The sequence below is a fragment of the Notolepis coatsorum genome (genome assembly GCF_963971535.1).
Source record: "Notolepis coatsorum genome assembly, chromosome: 13".
In the NCBI taxonomy this organism is placed as follows: Eukaryota; Metazoa; Chordata; class Actinopteri; order Aulopiformes; family Paralepididae; genus Notolepis; species Notolepis coatsorum.
In genome coordinates, this window is record NC_140177.1 from 46,213,032 (window position 1) to 46,233,473 (window position 20,442).

General features: G+C 42.6%; 1 protein-coding gene across 2 annotated transcripts in view; it reads right to left on the bottom strand.

Annotated features, from left to right (window-relative positions):
- Positions 1-1,798: 1,798 nt before the first annotated feature.
- The window catches only part of cables1 (Cdk5 and Abl enzyme substrate 1), a 32,412-nt gene continuing 13,768 nt past the window's right edge, over positions 1,799-20,442 (bottom strand). For both annotated transcript variants that reach the window (XM_084327510.1, XM_084327511.1), the window contains exons 4-10: positions 19,426-19,503; positions 15,784-15,889; positions 14,683-14,839; positions 12,530-12,633; positions 5,061-5,167; positions 4,379-4,586; positions 1,799-3,635 (exon numbers count right to left, since the gene is read on the bottom strand). In XM_084327510.1, the coding sequence (XP_084183636.1) occupies positions 3,495-3,635; positions 4,379-4,586; positions 5,061-5,167; positions 12,530-12,633; positions 14,683-14,839; positions 15,784-15,889; positions 19,426-19,503 (901 nt within the window). In that variant the 3' untranslated portion in view covers positions 1,799-3,494. The remainder of the gene's footprint in view (positions 3,636-4,378; positions 4,587-5,060; positions 5,168-12,529; positions 12,634-14,682; positions 14,840-15,783; positions 15,890-19,425; positions 19,504-20,442) is intronic.

Below are 20,442 nucleotides of genomic sequence, written 5' to 3' on the forward strand. Positions count from 1 at the left end.
CTATACAATGCATCACTGTGCCTCACTGCATCACTGAGCACAGAGCGGCAGCTCCATAGTGGCAGGAGGCCGCGACCAGGCATCACAACAGGGGGCAGCGACGGCTGCCAGACATTGACCTAGGACTAATAGGAACCCAAGGAAGACAATACACTACCTGATGCATACTGCACCTTATGTGACACTGTGAATACTGTGAATATATATATATATATTTCAGTTAGTTAGATAGTTAATTATATTGACCAATTTGTTTACACTGCTGTGTTTTTTTTTACTACCTATACCCCCCCCCCCTTCCCCCATGCTCAGTATATTTTTACTGTATTTATTTACTGTATATTCTATTTAATTTTTATTCTATTTTACTCTACTCTTATCCTAGGCAACTTGATTTGATTTGTGTTATTATTCTAATTCGTGACCTGTCCTGTCTAAATGTTTCAATGTTTAAATGTTGAGCGATTTGCAGTGTCAAATTTCCCACGGGATAATAAAAGTATTTCTATTCTATTCATCACCTTTTAAGAACGTTCAGTTCTCAAAATGACACCTGAAAGGGTTCAACTAGACTTGCCGGATAACACTCACACACCCGTCGTTCATATTAGGCTTGTTTATGTATAGAGGATTAAGTCAAATTATGTAACCGAACCGGTACATTCACTGTCACGTCATGTCTGTCTTGGAACGTTCTGTGACATTTGCAACCTAACAGTTACAAAATGGAGAAACCATCACAGGCTCAAACACTCAAACCCCTGACAGCAGAAACATGCCGCACGACCCTAACATTCCCCACTTCCTTGTTTACAAACTGCCATAAATGATAGATGGGGGGGCGGTCTGACCCAGGGAAAAGCCCTGAGTCACAGCATCCTGAGGGGGAAGAGGGGGAAAAATGCAGTTTCAGCTAAATGTTATTTTAAAGGGAGGGGCAATAGACTGGGGGTTTGCCCCCAAACGATGGTACACATATTTTCACAATGAGGGTCACTTATGTGCGAGCAGAACTCTGGGAAGGGCTGTCAATAGCCCCCTTTATGAAGCAGCGAGGGGGGAATTAGGCCGTCAATGGAAGGGACTAAGCCACGTATGCCATGTGTCCATGCTCAGGCCTGGCCTGTTTGTTTTGATGGCAGCACGAGACTGGCGTGACTGTGGGCCTTGTTTACCTTGGATACGTGTCAGACAGAGCACAGGACAGTTCCCTCCCTCCCTCCCTCTCCATGAGTAGCTGCCCTCTCGGATTGCATCAGAGCCACAGGCGGTTAAGGCACGAAACGTCCACATGCTGCTCCCACAGGGAGGCTTCTCCGGTCACACCTGATCCGGCTCATCAGACAGATCCAGCAGGAATATGTCACATTCAGTACGACGACGACGAGGCGAATTCTGTGATGCGTGAAGCCAGTTTAGACAGAACTGTACAGTTCTTTATTTCAAGAGATAGGAAAGTGTGGAATGCCAGGTGTGCCATTACGTTTCCTGTTATCGTGCAGAAAATGTACGATTACACACGGGAAGACTCACACAATGTGTATAACTTTCTTCTGCACGACGAGAGGAAGCTTATTTGCACACCAGGCATTCCATAAAAACGGGATGTGAACATTGTATGCTGCAGCTACACTGCTTACGACAGGAGACTTCCACTTCTTCTTTTTTTTATGAATGGTAGCAAAATGAAATGAGCAAAGACTTCATTCATTCATTCACAAACGAGAAACTAGATTATTTGCTCAAGCAGAGACTAGATTATTTGATCAAACAAAGAAAACGAGACGTGTTTCCAGACTCTTGTTTTTATTGAACAAGCAAAGCAGTATATTTACAAACGTATACACATGTATTAAGTGTCGACCATGAGGTTTCTCACAATCTTTAGTGTGTGTCCTACACCATGAGGTTTCTCACACAGTCTTTAGTGCGTGTCCTACAGCGAGATCTTTGGGTGTCCAAACGGAACGTAGGTCAACAGAATTTTCACTTCAAATCAGCACAATCCATTTCCTCTTGTTGCAATTTGGTCAAGTCTTTACTGATCCGTTCTGAGTCCAATACTATTCATACCACAGAGCGCCGTTCCACATCATGTTTCAAGTAGGCCTATACATTTCTGATTGGCTGACCTCTCAATACTCTATGGTTATGTCCGTCACGGCTACATAATTCAGTCCAATAACATGTTCAATCAAGTTAATACAGTCAATTCAAGTCGAGATACCTGCCAAAACATTAGGCAACGTCATGGACAATCATATTTTTCAATTGGTCGTATTGATATAGCTATCAATTTTTTTTTTTTTTTTTTTCAGAAACACCTTTGATTCTAGATCAAATTCACAATGCTGATTCAACTTACATTTTAAATAAGATTGATCATTGGTTATTGGTGTTTCTACCCTTATAAACAGGTCTCCATAACTAAACTCCAAAATAAATCCCCCAGTATAGCACTGTAAACGTGCTGGTAATATACTCTAACATAGAGCGCAGGAAATTACACACTAATCAGAGTGGGTCTGGTCTCCATTGGGTTCCAAAGCAAGCATTTGACAGGTAGAAAACAAGTGCGGTACTTCAGCTCTAATGAATATAGGAAATCCCTCAAGTGTGCAAGTACTTGCAATCAAAAGAATTGTGTCCCATCAATTTTCATGCACGTATTATTGGATTGGTGGCTAGAAAATGGTGGATTTGAGCAATGAGGGAAAAAAAGAAAAATCTATAAAGAGGCCCACTCGCGTGGTGTTTATGAACACAGCTTATTCTTTCAACATTAGTTCTGAAACTTTTCCCCTCAAAGTCTCAAAAAAGAAGAAAGAAAGTCCCCCCACCCCATGTCTGGCAATATTCAAAAAAGTGCACTTTTTTTAGTGAGGAGGGACTGGAGAACAACTTGAGCAATAACAGTCTGGCCCGACGTCAGACACTCAGGCTTTGTTCAACTCTTATGAAAGTGGGAAAGGCAACCAATCATGCCAGAGAGTACAAAAAGGAATAGCGATGAAAAAAGATGATGAAAAATCGTACAATCAAGCGGTTGATTCAACTAAAATCTTCATCCTCGGAATCAAAAACATCCTCGGAAACGAAAAAAAAAAAAGAAAAGAAATCTTTTCAAACAACCCAGAAAGATGACAGGCCTCGAAGATACAAAAGATTTGAATGAAGATATGTGGAAAGAAAACACACAAAAACTAGAAGAAAATAAAACAAAAACAATCAACTTATTCACAGAAGGCTTGAACCCTTTCTTTCACAAGTCTCTCAAAAGGTGTACTTATGAAGAAGAATGTAAAAAGTTAAACGTTCTTTTTTTTGTCACTTTGGCTGATTTCAGGACCGGGAAAAGGAGAGCGAGCATTGCTTTGTAGTGATGGAGGAGGTGTGCTGGTCCAGCGACAGCCAGCGGTACCTCGGAGGAGCCGTTAACAAAGGAGGAAGGAGGACAGGGATCAGGAGGAGAACCTCCTGATGGGCCACTGATGTTAGGAGGTCTGCAGCAGGCGTCTGTAGTGGGGCATGACCTCGTGCTCTGGGAGGTGCAGGTTGAACTCCAGCGCCACGAGAACGGGGAACTCAAAGGCTATCAGCTCCCTGCGGTTCACACGGAACCTTTCCTCCAGTTTCTGGGGGAAAAAATTGGAAATGTGTGTTTAGATGTGATGCAGATTACTTACCAGTGGTGGAAAGTAACTAAGTATATTTTACTCAAGTTATACTCAAGTATAATTTTGAGGTACTTTACGTGAGTATTTTCATTTTAGGGAACATCCACTACTTTCACTCCACTACATTTCAAAGGAAATATTGTACTTTTTACTCCACTACATTTATCTGAACTCATCAGCTACTAGTTACTTTGGGGGAAAACACGATTTTGCATAGAAAACATGGCAAGAATTGATTCAAATTTGAAGCCTGCAAACTTCAGAGTTGTTGAATGTAATCAGAGCAGCATAACTGGACCACACTTATCACTTATAACCTTTAGAGGTCAAGGTTTGATGGTTGAATGCTCCCAAGCACTGGAACACACAAACGCCATGTAGAACTCATACTTTCACTTTTGATACTTACACAAATACTTCTCTAGTTTTACTTAAGTAGGATTTTGAATGGAGGACCTTTACTTTTACCGGAGTACCATTTTAGCTGGGTATTTCTTTCACTGAAGGAAAGGAACTGTGTAGCTACCTCTTCCACCACTGTTACTTGTACTGACATGTAACAAAAGTGACAACTTGAGTATCAGGTTTAAAAAAAAAAAAAAAAGCCAATTTGTGGGAGATTTTAATTTTAAATTCACATTTCCATTCGGCCGTTCTGCAGCAGTGCCCCTCAGGCGAGACCGGCTGTGGGGGAAACTCACGTCTATCAGGTGCTTGACCTCGTGCTTCTTGAGGTCTCCACCGATCTTGGCTGCCAGCAGGACGCAGGCGCCGGCACAGAGCTTGCGATTCTGCTTGTTGAGTTTGCCCAGGAGCACAAGCTTCTCGAAGTAGACAAAGGCCATCGCCACCGTGGGCTCCTCGTAGCCACACTCGTCCTGTGCCAGCTTCCTGATCTCCCTCTTCAGACTGCGGGCGGGGTGGAGGGAGAGGACGACGACGACGCAGGAGGAGAGGACGGAGCGGTCGAGACGGGGAAATGATTCACGGTTATTACTCAAACATAGAAGAGACAGAGACATGAATATACAGAGTACAATTTTGCGATCATTTGGATTGATTGGACTGTGTAGACTCAACCATGTACATTTACGTGACACATGCATGTCATTTAGTGGTTTGATTCGACACGGTCCTCATTACTAGTCCGGTGGAATGAGAACCACGAAGACTCAAGCTCTAAATGACATGCTTCCTCCATCATGTAAAATGTACGGCTTAGTCTACATGGTCCTCATTCCAAATGGTTGGAAACGTACCTAGTGCATCATTAACAATGGCAATCTTTATCATACGAAACATTACAGCAAACAGTATCGGTGAATATTGCAGAACAACATTTTACTATAATTTTACAACACACACTATATACTTCTGCTATACCTCCTGACTTTGCTGAGCGTCAGACGAATGTGTGGGAACTTCTCTTTGAAGGTCTCATTCATGTGCTTCTTGAGGTCGGAGGGTTTGACATACTCGATGACAGTGGTCTGAAAGGGAAAACCAATGGTGGTGTAAGCTAGACAAACGAAGTGCCATTGGCTTTACTGACGAGAGTGATTGGATCTTCTCACACTAGTGTCAGGTTCCACTATCGCACCATGATACCGACCGAGTGTTGGGACAGGAGGCACCAGTACCCAGGAGACAGAACATGTACTTGACAGTAGTGGGAGATCGATTCATCGCTCAGCCGATACATTGGGCCTTTATCGATAATCATCATCGGTAGGTGACCGCGCCCATGTGGCCGATTAACAAAAATGTTAACGCTACCTCTCATGTCAAATCCGACATCAGCAGGCAGCCTGGTCAGTGGCTGCTGTGGAACAGTAGAGGTCGCTGTCGATGCTGGATGTACCAGAGCGAAAAACCTAACACTGAATTCCTAGCTTTCAAAGCTCAATGTATTTCATTGGCCACTCTTAATATCATATATGATAACCCCAGCCATCCCTTCCATGACGAGCTGACAGCAATGCGTGATACGTTTAGCCACAGACTCATCCTCCCCCGACATACCACAAAGCGCTTCGGGCAGTCCTTTGTGCCAGTAGCTATCAAGCTCGACAACCAGGCAGGGCCAGGACGGGCTAAGCGATGCGGATTAGGTGATCTGCTATATTCAAATTTATTGTCATATGCAGTTAAAAAACGATGAACAATATGAACAATGTTTTACATGTACTAATGCTGTTGATGCTGTGATGGACACCTGAATCTCCCTACGGGGATACATAAAGGTTTTCAATTCAATTCAATATACAATGCTGCTTACTGTATGTATAATTCAATCGATTCCGGCCTTTTTTTTTTTTTTTTTTATTGATCTTTTTCCCCTCCATTTTCCTCAGATTTTCTCCCATCCCAATGTTAGTCGTATGCCAATTCCCAGTCCCTTCCTGGTCGCTGCGCACTTACCCCCCACAGTCAGATCATCTGGGAGAGTGGAGGCTACCACGTGCTTCCTCCGACACACGTCCAGCCAATCACCGCTTCTTTTCACCTGGCAGCGCGGATTCTCATCGAGAGGGCGTAGCGTGTGGGAGGACCACACTATCCCCCTCAAGTCCTATCCGCGCTTAGCAGGCGCCCCGACCGAACTGTAGGAGTCGCTGTTTACAACGACCCGGACCCACCCCGCCAGCTTCTCCCACCCTCTAATACAGCCAATTGTATTAGTGCAGACGGCCAGCCAAGCTGGTGACAACCCCGGAGCTGTGAGCTGGATTCGAACAGGCGAATCCAGCTCATAGCTCCGGGGTTGGTGACGAACGCAATCTCCGCTCGGCCACCTAACCGCCCCAATTCCGGCCTTTTAATAAGAAAACGTGATTCATTTTTTTTATCCACTTTTTCTCCTCCTGTTTTTCTGTTTTTTTTTCTCCCATCCCAATTTAGTCGTTATGCCAATCCCCCCTCCCCTTCCTGGTCGTTGCTCGCATGTGCCCCCCACTGGCCGGTCTAGGGAGGGTTGATAGATACTATCACATGTCCCGTCCGATACATGCGGAGTCAGCCAGCCACTTCTTTTCACCTGCCAGCGCGGACTCTCATTGGTGAGGTGTAACGTGTGGGAGGCTCACACTACCCTCACCATCTCCCTTCCTCGCTGTGCAGTCGCCCTGACCGACCTGTAGGAGTCGCTGTTTACAACGACCAGAATACAACCCCACCGGCTTCCCTCCCGCTGACTCTGCCAATTGAGCCAGTATGACGGCCGGCCAAGCCGGAGGCAACGCTGACAGCCGGATTCGATACCAGTGTCTCTTGCATTGGTGACGAGCGCTTAGTCCGCTGTGCCACCCAGCTGCAAGAAAACGTGATTCCTATAGGCAATTGTAATGTTAGCAAGTGCAAACCTAGCTGTCTCAACCAGCTAAGCTAGCTAGCTAATATCGTTAGCATTAGTGAATTTAAGTTCAACAATCTTTTGTTTAATTTGTTATGATTAAATTGTTTAATTTATCATGCAATTAAAAAAACATGTTTATATAAAATCGTAAAAGTGATTGATTAATGATATTTTGTCCATATTGTTCAGCTCTACTTGACAGTTGTTGTACGGTCCACAGTAAATTTAGCACATGTTTACTTGTGATACACATTGATAACAAAATCTACTGCGTGGTGTTTGTTTACTAAAAGATAAACTACACAATATAAAAAATGTTTAACCTGAGACTCATTGACCTTGGCTTATTTCATGTGAAGAATATATAAAATAACACATCTTATGTGGTAAGAGAGTAGAACTAACACTAATCAGTAAGGGGTACTAATGTGGTAAGAGAGTAGAACTAACACTAATCAGTATGGGGTACTAACGTGGTAAGAGAGTAGAACTAACACTAATCAGTATGGGGTACTAACGTGGTAAGAGACTAGAACTAACACTAATCAGTAAGGGGTACTGAGTGGTAAGAGAGTAGAACTAACACTAATCAGTAAGGGGTACTGAGTGGTAAAAGAGTAGAACTAACACTAATCAGTAAGGGGTACTGAGTGGTAAGAGAGTAGAACTAACACTAATCAGTAAGGGGTACTAACGTGGTAAGAGAGTAGAACTAACACTAATCAGTAAGGGGTACTGAGTGGTAAGAGAGTAGAACTAACAGTAGAGTAGAAGCACTGACCTCACATGACACAAGAGCTACTATTGTGTCATGTGTCTCTCTTATCCCACCACATACAAAATGTCTTCATTCATGTTTTATACCCAGATGATAGTATTTCACACATCTGAGGAGACAGCCTTATTAAAAATGAAGACGATATGCCGCGGTATGCTATCATTAACTACACTTGAAGCATCTTAAAAAGAGCACCAATGATGTTACTTCAGCCACTCACGCGTTGTCATCATTTTGACAAACCCTGGGTCCTTATTCCCTCCACCTATGGTGAAAATTAACCATATTTTCCTTTCCCATTTATCAGTAATTTTGTCCGTTAAACTGCATGTGGGACGAGAGGTCAAATGTAATTTTACAGGAGGATTATACGTTTTGTTAACTAGCCTAATTTTAAGAGTCACATTGCTAACACAAAATGACCGGATGTCATTGACCTGAAATACAACGGTTCCAGGCTATTTTGGGCAAGCGAGAAAGCAGCCGATATACGTCACCCGTGAGAGGTCTGTGAGCACATCCAACTCTCAGTGTGCCGAGGTGGCGTGGCCTTCTGTCCATTGAAAGAAGCACTCTCCTGAGCCTCGCATTCCACTGTCAAACCTCTCTGCCGGTGCTATCTATAGACCGCTTCAAATTCACAATACCATAATTTTTTTTTATCCACTTTTTCTCCTTATTTTTCTATTTTTCTCCCCTCCCAATTTCGCCTCGCCAATTCTCCCTTCAATTCTTCCCTCCCCTGTCTCGAACGTTGCTGGACCATGCCTCCCACTGGTCGGCTGCAGTGAGGACCAAGCCTTGCATCACGTGTCCCCTCCGGTACACGAGGAGGCAGCTGTCGCATCTTTTCACCTGTACAGCGCAATCTCTCAGTGGCGAGGAGTAGCACGTGGGAGGCTCACGCTGCCCCCGATACTTCCTGATTCTGCTGTACAGGCGCACCAACCGACCTGTAGGAGTCGCTGTCCACAATGTCCAATCCCCACCCACCAGCTTTCCCACCCCTAACACTGCCAATTGTGTTAGTATGAACGACCAGCCAAGCTGGTAGCAACGCCGAGAGCTGGGCTCGAACCCAGCATCTCCTGCATTAGTGGCGAGCGCCTTGCCCACTGCGCCACTTAGCCGCCCCAAATTCACAATAACATTCTAAAAAGGACCCAAGTCTATTTCTGTTGCAATGTTTGCTAATAACAAGTTTCACTGGAATTCTGTTGCCAGGGAACAGTTTGGATCCTTTGAAAGTGATCGGTTGCTATGGGAGATTAACATTAGCTAACTGTGCTAGCAGGTGAAAAATGTATTGTCACAGTTGCTGTGGATGTTTTTGAACCACTATAATTAACTAAATTATCGCAAACTAGTTTCATTACTTGTTCGTGGACAAGCTATCTGATATCCTTTACAACTACTGACAACTGACAGACTGACTGATGGGCCAATAGGCCAGGGTAGATTATGCAATCTCTTCGGGAAAGCAGATTGGATAGAGATCAAAGGGCTTTAGTCGTCATTTTCACAACAACAATTCTACAATTTTGGGTAATGTTACTGCAACATACCTTCTGTAAAAAGGAAAATGCGATAACTCGTTAACCGCTTAGTACGTGTTAAATCCTGCATAACTCCTGCTTAATACATGTTAAATCCTGCATAACTCCTGCTTAATATGTGTAAAATCCTGCATAACTCCTGCTTAATACTTTTACTTATAATAGTGTTTGCAGATTTATATTGAGGTGTCCTTATAGAACCCATCACTGTCTTATGTTTGAGTTGTTAAACTGGCTTTCTCCCCAATTCAGAAGACATTTTCATTGGTTGCTTTTTGTTTACAAATGTATTTACTTTAATTATCCCCCCTATCTAAAGCAGTTCTTAACACCATATAGTTCAACTTATAATTTAAGACACACAGATCTTCCTTTCTTTACCACACCTCGAACCATCAAAGCTATCGGTCGACTTGCCTTTAAATATAAAGCACCAGCTGATTGGAACAAACTGCCTAGTTCACTCAGATCTCTTACTTCTTACCGGTTATTCAAGATATCTTTGTTCACTCATCTACAGACTACTTGCACCTGTTATTGATTTACTGTGTTAGGGCTTAAATGTCGTTTTCAGATCAAATTATAATTTTGTTTGTGTTTTATAAGGGAACATATATATATATATTGGTGATCCTCTTGGGAGGAATCAGTGTGGATTGTGGGAGTGAGCTTGGGAGAGCGTCTGTCAGTGTATAAGTGCATTTGTTGTCTTGTTTTTTGTTTTGTTATGTATTGTATTGTATGTTTTGTATCCTATGTTAAGGACCCCCTCGAAAACGAGATAGCATATCTCAAGGGGTTTATCCTTCAAATAAATTTCAAATTAATACGTGTTAAATCCTGCATAACTCCTGCTTAATACGTGTTAAATCCTGCATAACTCCTGCTTAATACGTATTAAATCCTGCATAACTCCTGCTTAATACGTGTTAAATCCTGCATAACTCCTGCTTAATACGTGTTAAATCCTGCATAACTCCTGCTTAATATGTATTAAATCCTGCATAACTCCTGCTTAATACGTGTTAAATCCTGCATAATTCCTGCTTAATACGTGTTAAATCCTGCATAACTCCTGCTTAATACATGTTAAATCCTGCATAACTCCTGCTTAATACATGTTAAATCCTGCATAACTCCTGCTTAATATGTGTTCAATCCTGCATAACTCCTGCTTAATACGTGTTAAATCCTGCATAACTCCTGCTTAAGTTAATACGTGTTAAATCCTGCATAACTCCTGCTTAATACGTGTTAAATCCTGCATAACTCCTGCTTAATACGTGTTAAATCCTGCATAATTCCTGCTTAATACGTGTTAAATCCTGCATAATTCCTGCTTAATACGTGTTAAATCCTGCATAACTTCTGCTTAATATGTGTTCAATCCTGCATAACTCCTGCTTAATACGTGTTAAATCCTGCATAACTCCTGCTTAATACGTGTTAACTCCTGCTTAATACGTGTTAAATCCTGCATAACTCCTGCTTAATACATGTTAAATCCTGCATAATTCCTGCTTAATACGTGTTAAATCCTGCATAACTCCTGCTTAATACATGTTAAATCCTGCATAACTCCTGCTTAATACGTGTTAAATCCTGCATAACTCCTGCTTAATATGTGTTAAATCCTGCATAACTCCTGCTTAATACATGTTAAATCCTGCATAACTCCTGCTTAATATGTGTTAAATCCTGCATAACTCCTGCTTAATACATGTTAAATCCTGCATAACTCCTGCTTAATACGTGTTAAATCCTGCATAACTCCTGCATAATACGTGTAAAATCCTGCATAACTCCTGCTTAATACATGTTAAATCCTGCATAACTCCTGCTTAATACGTGTAAAATCCTGCATAACTCCTGCTTAATGTGTTCAATCCTGCATAACTCCTGCTTAATACGTGTTAAATCCTGCATAACTCCTGCTTAATACATGTTAAATCCTGCATAACTCCTGCTTAATACGTGTAAAATCCTGCATAACTCCTGCTTAATACGTGTAAAATCCTGCATAACTCCTGCTTAATACGTGTAAAATCCTGCATAACTCCTGCTTAATACGTGTTAAATCCTGCATAACTCCTGCTTAATACGTGTTAAATCCTGCATAACTCCTGCTTAATACGTGTTAAATCATGCATAACTCCTGCTTAATACATGTTAAATCCTGCATAACTCCTGCTTAATACGTGTTAAATCCTGCATAACTCCTGCTTAATACGTGTTAAATCATGCATAACTCCTGCTTAATACATGTTAAATCCTGCATAACTGCTTGTACAACTGGAAAGTTCAGTTAAGGGCGAAGTTGAGGCTTCTAAGCATACCGGTGATGGAGCGAAATGTTCAGAAGCTAGTACTAGTTACGTTCCTGGAGTAAACACAATAGCTATTGTTGTGAGAGGCTGGGGTTTGGCATGGGGAGGAAGAGAAGATAAAACATCAGCGTCTGGCCTTGACTGAACATTTGAACCGCTTCGACACTCCTTGTGTACTCTGCCAGTCCCCCATAACAAAAACAGAGCCTAGCGAAGAATGAGGTGGGAGTCTGGTATTTGTTCAAACTAAATAAAACAACCGTTCCTTTCTGGTAACACGCAGGAGAGAGCGAGTAGCGTGGCGGCGGCCCGCGGTAGCAGAGAGGAGAGAGAGAGAGAGAGAGAGAGAGAGAGAGAGAGAGAGAGAGAGAGAGAGAGAGAGAGAGAGAGAGAGAGAGAGAGAGAGAGAGAGAGAGAGAGACTGGAGCAGTGGAGTAAGTGGGAGCAGAGAGCGAGAGAGAGGCTCGAGCCAATGACCTTGCTGATTGGACCGGTCTGACAGATGCTTCTGGCTCCCGCCCCAAAACAGTTGATACCGCTCAGTAACATTTATCATAAGGAAAAAAAAAAAACATAGTCTCCTTACTGTGTGCGTGTTGTTTCTCACATGCAATCGGAAAGAAAAGCCAATACAAAGTAAAGCATAAGATACAAAAATTGAAATGAACAGGAGCCGTTTCAGCTAGCTGTGTCCGTGTCCAAAACAACATTTCCATTCTACTCTCAATGGCATAGCATTGTAGGTTTGTTGCTGTTGTTGTTGTTGTTGCCGCTGTTGTTGTTTTTGTTAGTTTCATGGACTCAGCAGACTTGGTGCGTGCAGAGTGCTCTCTCACCATGTACGAGGGGAAGATGAGGACTCTCTTGTGCTTCCCGCAAGGCCACTGGGGGTCATCCAGTAGATTGGGGTCATACTCTCGAAGGTCCCCAAGGTCATTCCCTGCACGAAGCACAACCACAACAGAAGGAAGTGAACAATAGTTCACTTGATCAAATAAGTATGGAGGTTAATGCACTGTGTAACTGCTAAATTGCAGCACATTTAATCAGTTTAAAGTCTTACACACCTTTGTAAACCAAATTTATTTGTATTGACCTTTAAGTTAACTCTCCCTGCCAACAACGATTTAATACGCGTTTGTCCGCCAATCGTTGAACGCCAACCACGTATATATACGTTATTTGATCGTTATTCCTTTTATTCGCTATTTCCAATCGTTATCCATCCAGGGAGCCTGTGTAATCATAGGGAATGAGTCTGAGATCGCAAAAGTCCAATACCGCCGCCTGGTGGTATGCGGCCGATGTTGCACTCCCTTTGAGACTCTGTATGTGGCTGTGTGTCATTGAAATTCCTCCGGTGGAGTTTTCTAGTAGCCTGGACCGAGAGCTTTACCCGATCGCATTGAATAGTTTTCGGGACCCCATAGTATTGCATCCATGGCTATAATGTATATATACTAGTGCTGTCAGGCGATTAAAAAAATTAATCTAATTAATTACAGGATTTGTAATTAATTAATCTAATTAATCGCATTTTAATCGCATTACCATTTTATGCCTCATATTCTATATTCTATAATCATATTTCAAATTGCATGTGTCCGGATGGCAGAATTCAGTACTGTATCTACAAAACCTTCTGTTTAATCATCTTCCATCTATTAATTTGCTTAGATTTTTCAGGTCTGGTCAATTTGAGCATGGTGTTATTCACAGTTAAAGATAAAAAAAGATTTATTGATATTCTCATTTGGTTCATTACAATTTACTCAAAATAAAATGTTCATTCAATCAATCACAGCGCAGATTGATTGATTGAATGAAAATGTTATTAACAGATTGCAGAATGGGTACAATACAGTACGGCTCAATACACACAATTGTTAAGGGAATGCAGACCAGAGAAAGACTTTCGTCTTGTTTACATCAGGGTCCCCCATTTTCAATTCATAATGAATTGTAAGTAAGGGTGCAACTTGCACCGTACAATCCATTCTTTGTGGATCTAGCCCACAGTATTTCTGACACTGGGAATACATTCCCTGAGATTCATAGATGTCCCTAGAATCAGATACCAAGAACATGCAAATGGACCATATTAAAAAAAATCTGTAAATGTGTATTCTACATGCTTATGGAATGAATGAGATAAAAAAAAAAATATTATTATAAAAAAAAAAAAAAATTGTAATACATTTTGAGTTAATTTTCATAACGCGATTATTTGCTGTGTAATTAATTAATCTAATTAACGCGATAAACTGACAGCCCTAATATATACCGTAATTCCTCTAATAGTAACCGGTATTCAATTAAAAACCGGGTCTCTATTAATGACCGGGTGCGCTGTTGAGCTAAGCAATTATAAGCCAGCCTCCTAATACAAGCCGGGTATATTTTGTTATTGTTGTTATATGCTGGCCTGGCTGTGCAGTAAATACCATATAATGGTATGGTGTTAATGTTTACCAAGAGAGTAAGCCTACCTCAGAATTGTATAAAACGAAGTTATTATTATTATTATACCAGTATTGTGATTGCACTATTTTACTTTATTTAACTTTTTTTGACCACCTGTAATTGCACTGTTTACTACCGTATTTCATACAGTACTTGGTTTCAATAAATGAACCCAGTACATTTTACTGGGTTCAAACTGACACAAAATGTTGATTTATTCATTATGATCGGTTTGAAAATTAGAAATATAGGCCTCTCTCTTATACATGCCTCCTCCTAATACAAGCCTGGTATCCGCTACAGTTGAAACAAATACAAGCCGGGGTTACTATTAGAGGAATTACGGTAGTTATAGCCCTGCAAACAAGGTGAGCGACTCCCATCGTTTACAGCGGTGGCAGTAGCTAGTACAGGATAAGGCTAATAGCTGGCAGTCAATGAGTTAATAGTAAGATGTATATTGTAACTGGAGATTCTTGGGTTTGATTCAGAGAGCAAGTCGATCTGTGAAAGCTTGCGGACCAACCTGTATCTATGCTGCTCTGGTTGCTGTTGGCACGGGCCAGACTGAGACTGCGGTGGCTGGCGTTACGAGACTGGGAGAAAGACGAGGTGGAGTCCATGGTGTTCCTCCGTCCACCCAGGACGTTGGTGGGATACAGAAACTGGGTGTAGGACACCGTCTGTGGACAGAATATTAGACAATCCCTCACATTTAAACATAAGTGTAGGTATAACATGGAAACCAACTGGTAAGCAAATTCTGTGCTACATGTACACTACAGTGGGCCTCCTAACAGAGGGTTTCTGTACAGTGTGTTTGTAAAGAGTGTAGGAACTGTAGACATACAACCTTGATATTAGGCGCTTTCGGACTGGAGGAACTTTTTCTTAGTTCTAATAACTATTGGAGGGATGACCCCTTTTCTTTGTGTCAGAACTGCAGGAACTGAGGACGATCGTAGTTCTTAGAACGCAGGGGAACCATGAGTGACGTAAGTGTGCAGTGGTTGGTCCAGACGTCAAGTTTGTGGTCTCAGACCTAAGTGTGCTCAGATGTGCCAATTCCCGAGTCAACCTCGTATTGTAGTTGAAATACCTATGCATTAAAAACATTCTTCCCAGCGAATGTCTTAGTTACATCAATATTGTGCTGTCAGAACAGTTTCATGTTTGTAGGTTAAGTATTTAAAGTTCACTAATGGCCATTTTAGCACTCTCATCTTGTTATCAACCAGGAAATGCTTAGTTGTAAGTTGATCTATCTAATGTGATCTATGCACAAAAAACTATAACTCTTTTCAGCAAATCTCTGATTGTATAGTTAAGCAGTGTTGTTGTGTTTATATGTGAAGTAACACTATTTCCAATGTTCACGATTTGGCCCAAAAGGAATGCAGCCAAGCTCTCTCACTGCACACGCCCGGCCACTGTCTCCAGGGAAGGCAGCAGAAGCACGGCCGGCTTACGTCACGTCAGCGTTCCTATTGACGGTGCAAATGCAAGCAGAGAAAAAGCCCTGCAGGTATGTAGTTCTCTGGGGAGCTTCTGGGCAGTTCCTCTCAGTCCCAAGAACCGTTTGGTCCGAAAGCGCCTACTGTACCACACACTCCTCACAGCTGCTCACCTTTCCGTCGGCGCCCAACTCCACTCCCTCCAGTCCGACCACCATCTCCTTGGCACTGACGCCGCCTGACGGGTGCCGCTGACGTCCCCCCTCCGGCTTGACATCCCTGCCGGGGACACAGGACACTTTACAGCTCAGACGCTACACCATAACGCTGAAGGTACTTCCACCTCCTGTGTAACCTTTCTGCTTCTTCCAGCTCACCTCCAGCACACAGCCAGATGGGCCCACTATCGATCTGCGCTCATCAATTGGCCTAGATCCCGTAATTGCCTGTCTCTTTGGGTGTGTGTGTCGGGACAATTTAGAAGTCAAGTGCACCCTTGGGAAGGGGGAGGGGGGGGCAGGAAGGGAGTGCGGTTTCAGTCCGGGCATGACGGTAGTCTCCTGCAAGCTCATGTGTTGCATCACTAGTACTCGAAATGCCATACTACTGTGGGAGATTTCCAAGAGATCATATGCTTCTGCTGGAGCAGAGGGGCTACTGTGGAACTGTGTCAGTGGAGCAAACGTCACAGAGCCCCTGACTGAATGTGAAGTGTGTACAGGCCAGACGCCGTCCCGCATTCCATGTTGGCTGTCGAACCACACAGCCTGAGGCGTTCACAACATGCTGAATTAAAGATTTAGGGGATCTTCACATTTAATGACTAAAAGCCTCAATGCATCCTAAGAGACTATGTCTTATCCGTGTTCAAAATTGGATTGCTATTCTAATAGAAAATGTATTTGTCCGCAGAGCATTAGATGACTTTAGGTCACGGACGGTAAGACATAATATAATACAGGCTAAGGCCACTGATACAAAGGGAGGTGCTCTGCAGCAGAAACACAGTGAGCCACGATCACATGACTTGGCCTAGTGTTGTGTTGACATGCGGTCGGTGGATCTGCTGCGAGGAAAACAGTGTTATCTGGCAGACAGACGGATCAGGACCGTGTTGATAGATACATCATCGTACGCATGGAGATCCCCAGGCAACAGACAAGTCAAAAGAATAGGGAGGATGGAGATTAGGAAGGAAAACATGCAGGACAAAAAGCTTTCCAGGAGATTGCTGGTTCCTGGCTGTATATGTACGCTACACTTTGCTTCATATCACAGCCAGGCCAATGAATAGAGACTTAAAGCATAGACTGAAACAAACTTCATCTCCTAAACATAAGATCCAGGCCAGACACTTACCCCGAAGTTGTTGAAATGGTCCAATTGCTCAAAGTTTCAACAGATGTTTACTCTGCTCACAGAGTGCTGCCATGATGAATCAAAAGCGACTTGGGAGTGGAAATAACTAATCTTACGTTCTAATCAAGTTTTCAACCCCCAGTAAACAGAACAGACTTTCCATTGAAATTGTGAGATGTTGGAACAATTCAACAATTTCCCTGGCTCTGAGTTTATGTTTAGGTCATATAAAATGCTTCCGAGTGAGTAAAATAAAATGTGAAGACGTACCGTCACCCGGGAGATCAAAGATTAATTTCAGTCCATGTTCATTTGCCCCAGCTGTGATGTGAAGCAAGCAAAACGTAGCATACATACACAGCTGGGAACCAGTAACCCAGGAGAAGAGCTTTTCTTTGAAGCAAGCCGGAAAATGTCGACGAGGTGATTTCAGTTTGTTGAGGCGGTAGAACGGCTCTAGGAAATCAAGTCATTAGGCCTCAGAGGTTGCTAAATAACATGCAAACAATCACCGACTTTCAAGCGTTCTAATGTTAGTGGTGTTATAATCTCTAAGCAAAGTGCACAGTGCTCACAAGCTTACGCTAAGGTCTCTAAATCGTGTATTAGGCTAACAAAACAATCACAGTGTATTGCAGTCAACAGGGCTCGGATAATTGAAATATAATGGCAACGGGATTTACTGTTGGCCCAATGTTCTTTCAACATTCAAAATAATAATAGGACTAATCCTAAAGTAGGAAGGATTATCAAATGTGACAAGCCCACTGCCCACTACTTCAGGATTCTCATAAATTCAGAGCAGAAATTCCCCTAAGTCCTGAGCTAATTAGCGTTATAATTCAATCGCCCAGTTATCGCGAAGGCTGTGCTGAACCAATACGTGGATTTGGGCCAAAAGAGGAGAGAAGAGGGAGGCGACCACACCGGTTATTAAAAGAGCCACGTGGTTCCGTTTCAACAGCCCTTTGTTGAACTGAAATTACCAGGCACTTGGAAGTCAAGAGTAGTCAACTATCAATACCATGCAGTAAGAACACTTTACCGAGCTAGCCAAAGTGACCCGACTTGTCAAACTGTCAATTAGCAGGGGTGACCAGTCCAACATGTGCCTATTGGATAGCGCCTGGGGGGAGGGGGGGTCATTAACCCCGCGACCACCCACTGTTTGGCCCGGCTTAGGAAATTCCACAAATGGTTTGAGCCTGTTATGCCCTCCTGTAAGCCCCAGTGTGGTGCATTCTCTCTTTTCTGTCCATTGTATTCTCTGCTGTTTATCCTTTTTCTCTTTCGCTTCCTCCCAAAACACGCTGCGTCATGTGACTGGGGGGAGAGGGGTGTTATCAGACCCAAGGCCAGACCACAGCTATCCTCCCTGGCTAAGGATAGCTAGGTAGGTGGGAGACCGGAGGCTCTCTGAACCTACAGGAGTTTCCATAACACAGAGATTTGTGTTGCTTTAGGGGAGGAAACAAGCGTCCTAGACAGATAAGCCGGTAACATTTTTCTCTTCTAGTGGTGCCAAGAAATTTAATCTCTCTAAACCCAGCCAGAGAATAAACAAAAAAAGAAACACTTGATAACAAACTGCCATGTTTGTGTGTATACAACACAAAAACTGAAATCTTCAGTAATCCTGCTGCCACGGATGATTTGCAGTCTCGAACCGTTGCATAACACATGACAATACAATAAAAACCAAGCAGTGTTGGAAGTGACAGTGCTACAGATGGTACAGTAGATACAGGGGGTTTAACACAGACTTCAGGAAAGGTGTCTCCTAGATGATAATAGCGATGCCAGCGATAGTTGCAACAGACAAATATGGGTTGAATTAAGATGAAACGTGGGATGATTGTCCCAAAGCGACCTCAGCCATGATAGAAGACATTGCAAGATACAAGTTACAAGCATTAGGGTATGCAGCCATATAGAACACGTACTGTACATCAGGCCTCATAAGCCTAATTGCAGCTAGAACATTAAATGTTCAGCCCATGGGTCTGTGCCCCCCTTATCTTTAGTTGCAGTAGGCAACTTCAGAGAAATTAGCAAGAGTGAGTTTACCTGCTCAATCAGATGTTTTTAGCCTGCCAAGTGGTGTTCCCAGAGTCACATCGGAAAACTAAGACCACCATTGCGTTCCTCGTCAAAAGGTGCACACAATGTGCAAAACCAGCTGCCGATCAGAGGCTGGGAAACATTTCTTCTTTAAAATGTCTGAATTAAATGTATTCAGGGCTGCTTGCTCAATTTCTGCTGGGCAGATAAACTCACTCTTACTAATTTCTCCAAAGTTGCCTATTCATGCAGTAAGCTAAAAAAAAATGCATCCACCAAAACCAACCCTTCTCAATGTATCACCAATGATAGGAGAGCATGTGACAGGAAGAAGGCGTCAGAGAACAGAGGGGAGAGAGGGGCACACTGGAGGAGACATGCTGTGGTATACATACCCTGTGTGGCTACCTGCTCGATAGGGCAGCACTGAAAATACACTATAGAAGGACCTCCTGCCACTGATAAGGACTATCCTATAAAAACAAAAATGGCACATAAGCTAATTAATATCTATCTAAAAAAATTAAGATCTACAGATTGAGATAGATAGAGTGAGTAGTAAACAATTAGAGTGAAGAAAACAAAGTGAAACGTTGGTACAGTGTGTGTGTGTGTGTGTGTGTGTGTGTGTGTGTGTGTGTGTGTGTGTGTGTGTGTGTGTGTGTGTGTGTGTGTGTGTGAGAGATATGACTTCAAGTCGGCCTGTGTTCATAGAAACAGTATCACACATGTAGTGTTTTGGTCAATGTTTTGGGGCAAGAATGATGCATTTTTCTTTACAAGATCTTTCTAGAATAATAATAATAATTAAAAGAAAATGGTCATTTTGCTCATTTTAAACCTAAAACCTTTACCACCCCCCCCCCCCCCCCTACAGGATATGACATCACTGGACAAGAGTGCAGACCTCTACTGAACCGCAGACAGTATTTCCTCAACTATTTCTTAAACTTTCCACAAAGCCAATTTCAGTTGAAAATAGTTGAGGAAATGGCATCTGCAGTTAATGGAGGTCTGCTCTGCTCCGGGTGAGGTCATGCCAATGCAGCGGAGCTCTCGAGACACGTTGGTAAGTTTCATGTCCGATTATCATGTGTCCTCCTCGCAGCACGATAGGTTTCAGGTTAGAAATCATCAAAATGCCTTTTTAAAAAGTGCCTTGCACTGGTGTAGATGGAGTTACACGTTTTCTTTAAGTAGCTTTCATTTAAAGCAGCGGTTCTCAAACTATGGGTCGCGACCCAAAGTGGGGTCGTGGGTAGGTGACAGCAAAAAAAAAATTCTGGCAACATATTTTGGCTAAATATGCCTCGTTTTATAAATGTGTATTGATAACATAGTGTTGTAATTCAATTTTCTATATTATGCATGATCAAGTTCAATAACGTGTGCTTTTATTTTGATATTCCTTA